At 40.8% G+C, this 7,284-nt stretch overlaps 2 protein-coding genes across 3 annotated transcripts in view; one reads left to right on the top strand and one right to left on the bottom strand.

Moving 5' to 3' along the window:
• ilf2 (interleukin enhancer binding factor 2) overlaps positions 1–5,024 on the top strand; it is an 8,353-nt gene extending 3,329 nt beyond the window's left edge. The window contains exons 7-15 of the mRNA XM_032535619.1: positions 405–470; positions 832–948; positions 1,933–2,011; positions 2,130–2,217; positions 2,416–2,477; positions 2,572–2,686; positions 2,946–3,036; positions 3,714–3,867; positions 4,850–5,024. Coding sequence (XP_032391510.1) covers positions 405–470; positions 832–948; positions 1,933–2,011; positions 2,130–2,217; positions 2,416–2,477; positions 2,572–2,686; positions 2,946–3,036; positions 3,714–3,865 — 770 coding nt within the window. The 3' untranslated portion in view covers positions 3,866–3,867; positions 4,850–5,024. The remainder of the gene's footprint in view (positions 1–404; positions 471–831; positions 949–1,932; positions 2,012–2,129; positions 2,218–2,415; positions 2,478–2,571; positions 2,687–2,945; positions 3,037–3,713; positions 3,868–4,849) is intronic.
• The window catches only part of pex11b (peroxisomal biogenesis factor 11 beta), a 19,675-nt gene that overhangs the window by 3,951 nt on the left and 8,440 nt on the right, over positions 1–7,284 (bottom strand). The window contains exon 4 of one of the 2 annotated variants that reach the window (XM_032535621.1): positions 5,130–7,284. This exon is cut by the window's right edge and continues 777 nt beyond it. The exons of the other annotated variant lie outside the window; for it this stretch is intronic. The gene's annotated coding sequence lies outside the window, so the exon portion shown is untranslated. Of the gene's footprint in view, positions 1–5,129 lie in introns of those variants that run through there. 2 annotated transcript variants of the gene reach the window in all.

The raw sequence follows: 7,284 nt of genomic DNA, 5'->3' as shown, positions 1-7,284 counted from the left end.
AAAAAAAAAAAAGAACATCATTCTGTGTTACAGAAGACTTAACACTAGTGATTGAGACCATAAAATCATTATGAAAATGTTTACTGAAGTAATGAATCAAGTGACAAGTGGGTCACTTTCTCACAGACTTCTAAAATGTAAATGGACTGTTCTTATATAGCGCTTTGGGTATCTTGAAAGTTTTCAATAATCATGTGCAACAGACTTATTTTGATTTGTAGCCAAACAATATTAGTTTAATACAATACCCCACTGCCAAAGAAACTGTCTTGAGTTGGTCAGGGCTGTTTATTACTGTACATTAGAGAGCCCCGTGCATCATTCAGTAATGTAACAATCACTTTATTGAGAGCCCTTTGTAATTTGATTTGTGTAATGTTTGAAGATGGGGTTTTCTTTTACAGTGGAGGCTGTTGCTGCTCTCGGGAACAAAGTTGTGGAGACCCTTCGCACACAGGACCCTACTGAAGGTAACATACAGAGGGACTGTCAGGATAAATAAGTGTACGCTTTAGGTTTCACAAGGGAATACAAGAGATACGCTCGATTGAGGCACGTTTATCCAGCAGATTAATTAATTTGAGGTTTCGCTGGACTGTAAGCAATAAGCGGTTTTATTGATGCCGCAATTATTAGCAGCATTATTTTGTTTAATTTCAGATTCAAACAATATACTTGATTCTGAGACCTTGTTTTGTTGTGTGTGTCCTGGGAAAATAAAAAGCATGCACTTTTGGTATTTCTTTTTTAGTGATTCATTGATTGTGACCAACAGTCATTGCTCATGTGAAATGTACCTGATGGGCGACTGTGTGTATCTGCTGGTTTCAGTGCTGTCCATGCTGACCAATGAGACAGGCTTCGAGATCAGTTCAGCTGATGCTACAGTCAAGATCCTCATCACCACTGTCCCTCCCAACCTGCGCAAGCTGGATCCTGAGCTGCACTGTATGATCTTACACACGTCCACAACACACACTTGCACTCAGTATGTAACCCCGTAGCTCGGCGGCTAACACGTCAACCATAAGTTGCAGTGTCTCCACATCTTTAGTGTAGTCGGAGCCCTTGAAGGGGCGGCTGTGGCTCAGTGGTAGAGCGGTTGCCTGCCAATTGGAAGGTTGGTGGTTCGTTCCCCGCCCCTGCAGTCATTGTCGAAGTGTCCTTGGGCAAGACGCTGAACCCCGAGTTGTCCCCAGTGCTGCGCATCGGAGTGTGAATGTGTATGAATGTTTATCTGATGAGCAGGTGGCACCTTGTACGGCAGCCCCAGCCACAGTGTATGAATGTGTGTGAATGGTGAATGTTTCCTGTAGATGTAAAAGCGCTTTGAGCAGTTGTTAAGACTGGAAAAGCGCTATATAAATACAGCACATTTTCATTTACATTGTTTATCGTCCTCCTTCTTGCAGTCTGTGATAAAGGCATAAAAATGCCCCAAAATATTTTTAAAAAGTTGTTACCAGGACCATTAAGTTCTATGAAAAATGGGTTCATTTTAAAGTTATACTTAAGGGTATGGCAAGTAAAAATTAGCTGGCCGTTGTTTGTTGCCACATAGTTAAAAGTTGGCCCTTGCCCAACTAGAGCGAGGGCTAGAGAGGCGATGGTTAAATGAACTGCCTGGGCAAGAACAAAGCCATGAATCAGAGGAATAAAACACTTTCCCACAGGGTCTCTGCCGATACAAACGCCACCACACACTTCTAGTGGGTCATAAGTAATAATTGAGAGGGATTACTTTTGTATTAATATTGTATTCTATACATTGTTTTTTTAGTAAAGTTCTACTAAGTAAACCATCCACTGTGCCAATACTCTTAGAATTTAGTTATTCATTATAATTATCAGGTAGCCTGTGGAAACACCCAGCACACTATAAACCACAAGGTCCCTGGTTCAAATCCTGATGGTTAATTTTCTTTTCTTCAGTGGACATCAAGGTGCTGCAGAGTGCCCTTGCTGCCATCCGCCACGCACGCTGGTTTGAGGAGAATGCCTCTCAGTCAACGTGAGGAAGTCTACTTTAACTACCATTAGGCTTTCGTATATGTATAATAAGACATGGATATGACCACACAATATGCTCACATTAATTTATTGGATTATGTGATTGCCATAATCTTCAGGGTCAAGGTGCTGATTCGCCTGCTGAAGGACCTGAGGCTGCGTTTCCCTGGTTTTGAACCCCTAACTCCTTGGATCCTGGACCTGCTGGTAAGACCAAAAGTCTGCTGCTTCGCACTTCCTGAGTCTGACCAATTACATTTAAAAAAACAAAAAAACAAAAAAAAAAAACAAAGTGATTGCATGTACAATATACGGCTTGAATTGCATACTTGGCAGATGTAGTGGGTAGGTGGCATCAGCTGTGATGCTGTCATAACGGTGAGGTTGGTGTCTGTTGTTTTCCAGGGCCACTCTGCGGTGATGAACAACCCGTCCAGGCAGCCCCTGTCCCTGAATGTAGCCTATAGGTTGGTTTCCTTTCACCTCAGTTTTCACTTGGATGCAATCACTATAGATGGGGACATTGTTTTAAGATGTGTGTCTGACTTCTGTGTTTTGAAGGCGCTGCCTGCAAATGCTGGCTGCTGGTCTCTTTCTTCCTGGCTCTGTTGGCATCACTGACCCCTGTGAGAGTGGAAACTTCAGAGTGCACACAGTCATGACTCTGGAACAGCAGGTTGGTTGGCGCCTGTGCCTTAACTTGTAAGCCATACACAGAGCTAGATCCTGCTTCTTTATGATGGTGTTGATTAAAGTGATACTTCACATTGCTGCCATTTTGGTGGAATCGGGAAACACTGAGACACCCAAGTAGTGTTTCTCAAAACCCCATCATGGATGACATTCGTTGTGTTAAGATGCCATGTCTAAAATTCTTATGTGTTTTGAAGTGTTGCATGACAGAGTGCTAATGTTCAGTTTGTGTGTTTGTGCAGGACATGGTGTGTTTCACAGCACAGACACTGGTGAGGGTGCTCTCTCATGGAGGTTACAGGAAGGTCCTTGGCCTCGAGGGAGATGCCAGCTGTAAGATAACCTAATTATGAGTATAAACTGCTTTTTAGCTTACATGTAAACATTTTCAGCGATTAGAAATAAATGTTCTTGCTTTAATAACCTAACCCAAATAGCACAAAGTTGGCTCTACAGGAAGTTAGACTTAACAGTGAGTCCATATCATTAACAAGCAGCACAGGTTAAAAGAACAATGTGTTATACCAAACCAAAAACCATTTCCACACATGAAGTGCTATATAAAAATGTTCAATGCAAGCATCTCACGCAGACTTCAAGCGGAGACTAAGCTTTATTAATCCAATATGTATACGTCCTGACTATTGTAACAATACGTTGGTGTCCCAAAAGAATTCTGGGTAGAGTTCTAACATTTTTGCCAGGTCTTCAGAAACGTGATTTTCAAATACTAATTTTTCATTACATGCACACCAAACTGCTATCATGACAATTGTGCTTCCAGTAATATTTTGTCAGAAATGATCTCTTGATAACATGTTACAAAACTTTAAAAATAGATGAATATGGCAATATGCAGCAGCCTCAGCCCTTTAATCTGGGTATTTGTTTTTACATGGGACTTCCAGTTAAATGTTTTATATGAGGCTATCATTCTACAAATTATGCCTGCATGCACATTAAAATGAATACATAATACTAACCTGACTGTTGTATGTCTGTTGTTGCAGACCTGGCAACAGAGATGTCTACATGGGACGGTGTGATTGTCACTCCGTCAGAGAAGGCCTACGAGAAACCTCCAGAGAGGAAAGAGGAGGAAGACGAAGCTTTGGAGGAGGGAGGCGATGGAGAGGATGAGAGCATGGAGACCCAGGAGTAAAGGCAAGAAAAGTCCAAAAATAATTTTTTTTAAAAAAGCTTTGTGTGTGCACCATTATATATATAAAAAAAAAACTATAAATTGTAGGGATGTTACAATCAAGTTTTCTTAGCCCCTGATCAGAGTAATTTAAAATTGATTATCTGCCAGAGACGGTTCCGATTAGTGCATTTTCATAAATAAAGTTGCTGACTTCAAGTACAATTATTTAGTCACATTGACAGTCCAGAGTGCTGCAAAGGAAGGTCTGTCGAGTCCACACAGCAGTGACAAAACGTGCTTTGGTTTATAGGCATTTCTTTTAACCAGTCAATCGTCTTGGGCTGCGCTATGCGCCAAACGGAGCAACAGTGCCTTTGCAAAATAGTACCTGCAAAGATCTGAGGAGCAGTTAAAGGGTAACTCTCGCCAAAATACAACCTAGGGTCTTTTTGTAAATGTACATGAGTCAAACTTTAGTCGAAAGCATAATTAGGACGGATGCACCACTTAAGATTTACCGTATTCTCGTTTTTTGGTCAAATGGCCTTTTGAATGGGAGTGCTAGGGGTGCTACTATGCTAGCATCAAACTCACTTTTCTTAACACTAAGAAGTAGGCCTGTGCGATTAATCGTTATAAAATCGCAATCTCAGTTCACCCTGTTCATGATTAATAACTTTTTTTTTTGTAATTGATTCTCATTTACAGAATCATTTCCTAAGTGCATTGTGGGGGTAAAAAGATCCTAGCTTATGTTAGGATAGACCTTAACTATTACCGAACCAGCCTAGTTTGGATGAATGGACTTTCCCAAGTTGGGTTGTCATAGGCCACAGGTGGAAAATGTCTGGCCTCTGACAGTTTTAATCCAGCCCACAAATCAATTCAGGAAAAAATAAAATCTATGCATTTTCAAATATGAAATTAGCCATCACAATACAATAGTTTGAGTAAAGTGACAATCACCGCTTCACTAACACGCTTGCTCTGCTCTTTCTACAGTGAAGATGCAAGATCCTTTCATCTGGGTCATGGTGTGTACTTTTGATGTAACAGAAACACCAGCAGGAAAAATGTTCCACCTGAAAGCTACCAGTCCTCATTTGTCAGTTTTTATTGTTTTTACTTTCCCCGTTTGGTTTTGTTGTAACATCCTGAATTAAAAACTTTTATTTAGCTTGAGTCTTATTTGTTCCAAAATGAAAGCAGAAGCAGCAAGGATCAAACAGTGCAGCCACCCTAAGGCTCTTCATTGCAAGCAGTAATAATCAGTCAAGTCATGGATTTCAGCACACAATTTCTATGGAAAATTTGCCTTATGGTATCTGACATATTTGGGTCAAGGTTCCAAAATGACAACATACTGTAGATGTGTAATGGGTGACAATGTTATTTAAAAAAAATAATTGGATCATTATCAAGTCACAAAACAGAATGTAACAACACAAGCAGTGATGTTGCAGATTCCAAGTTAGAAAATATTATATAGAAACATTTGCTCATCTGAGTATGGGAGAAATTTCAGTTTTTTCCTATTCACATGTTAAACTGTGAAGGTGTTCTTTTCACACCGGCATTCATTTGCCAAATAGACAAACGGACAAAGGGTGAAGACCAATATAGTCTTGTACACCACATGGGGACAAAAGAGAATGCATAAAATCTAGTCATGACATGATTCTTTATTCTCCTTATTGAGTCACACACAATTTTATATAAAATGACAATAAAATATGTCTTCCTAAAGCATTGTTTGGGCTTTAGAATCAAATGCTTCAGTTGTATAGAGTGGATGGAAGTCGCGGCTGGATAGCTAGAGCGGGCACTCATAGAGGTTTACTCCTCGATGCAGTGGGCCTGGGTTCGACTGTGGACCTTTCATTTTTTTAGCTGTCCTGTCAAAGGCCTAAAATGCCTCAAAAATACAATTTAACACAATTTAAAAAGCTATTTTACAACATGACCAAAAGGCAGCATGCTGCAGTGTTTAGCTGCTGCCTCCATCAACAACTAAATGCAACCTTGCATGTTGGTCCCTTGAGTCTCTCTACCTCACATATAATTATTTGAAACTATGAGCATGCACATTCCATAAAAGTTTGACTATTTTATAAATAAGTCAAACAAGATTCACATTGTAATTATGTTGTATCCTAAAGCACCTCCCAGCTCACTGCATCTTTAAAATGCATCCACTTAAGCTATTAATCTTGCTTGCACTTCCATCTTGTGTTGTACAAAGAACGCTTTGATACCAGTGGCCAAAAGATAGTTAGCTGCTATAACTGAGGCATGAGCTGTAATTTAATGAGGAAAACAAATCAATGGAGATCAGTATGACATACCAGACAGTGGCCTAAGTACAGGCACAACAAAAGTAACACACCTGACCCTTCCAACCCGTAACGATTAATTACGGCAATGCTTTCCTTCTTACAAGAATTAGTTTGGAGTTTCTCATGTTCCTGCATCTCTATCTCACAGGACTCTGACAATTTAATCACTTGGGGCTCAAAAAACAATACGCGCTAGAAAGTGAACCAAAAAAAAGTAAATTATGTCAGGCAAATAAACAAAAAAAACTTCAGGTTGTCAAACATCAAGATTGGGGGGGGTTTATCTAATATGTGCCTGTCACAGGGCAGATGCAAGAAGACAGAGTGGTGATATGAAAGTCACATGACAGTTGCCTGCTGCTGACAGCCATAACAGTTATGGTTAAAACTGATAAACAATGAATGATATCCATCATCCCTAAAACATTCTTGGCTTTAGCTTCTGTCAATGTTTATTTGTTAACTAAATTAAATGACCCCATATTTCCACCAACTGCGGAACGGCGGAGTCATTAGGTTTCCATTAAAGTCAATGTGTGTATTTCCACTGGCTGCAGAACGGCTGCGTTTGGACTCCGTTCCAGCTCCGCTCCGGAGCAGATACACAGAGCTTCTATTTTTGCCGGACGCCGGAGAGCTCGGCAGCAATTCAGCAAACAGCAGATTGTGCAGGACAGGAAGTCTAGCACAGGAACAAAATAAAACATCCGGTTAATTTTCAAAATAAAATTTGGCGGATCATATCTCCCTGCACTACACCTTGAACATGTCATAATGGGCGGAGACAGGCCTGATGTCAGAGGTTTTGAGGTTGTTTATAGAAACTACATTCTGTTATATCGGACAATCATACGTGAAGGTGTCAGGGCCGCAGCCGTTCCGCAACAAATCCGGACCTGGTTGGTATTGAAGGACGGTGGAGCACGCAGCCGACACGCAGTGAAGCCGTTTCGCAGTTGGTGGAAATCCAGGGTGAGGCCAACAACAAGCGCGGTAGGCAACATGACACTCTCAGTGCACAGACTTTACTGGAAGGGACCCACATTTGGCTGCTACCTTGGCCAGGTCTCTCTTGTAAAAGAGATTCTGAATCTCAATGGG

Source organism: Etheostoma spectabile, chromosome 14 (genome assembly GCF_008692095.1).
Source record: "Etheostoma spectabile isolate EspeVRDwgs_2016 chromosome 14, UIUC_Espe_1.0, whole genome shotgun sequence".
Lineage (NCBI taxonomy): Eukaryota > Metazoa > Chordata > Actinopteri > Perciformes > Percidae > Etheostoma > Etheostoma spectabile.
Note: the sequence above shows the minus strand (reverse complement) of the source record. Positions and strands in the feature narration are given on the sequence as shown.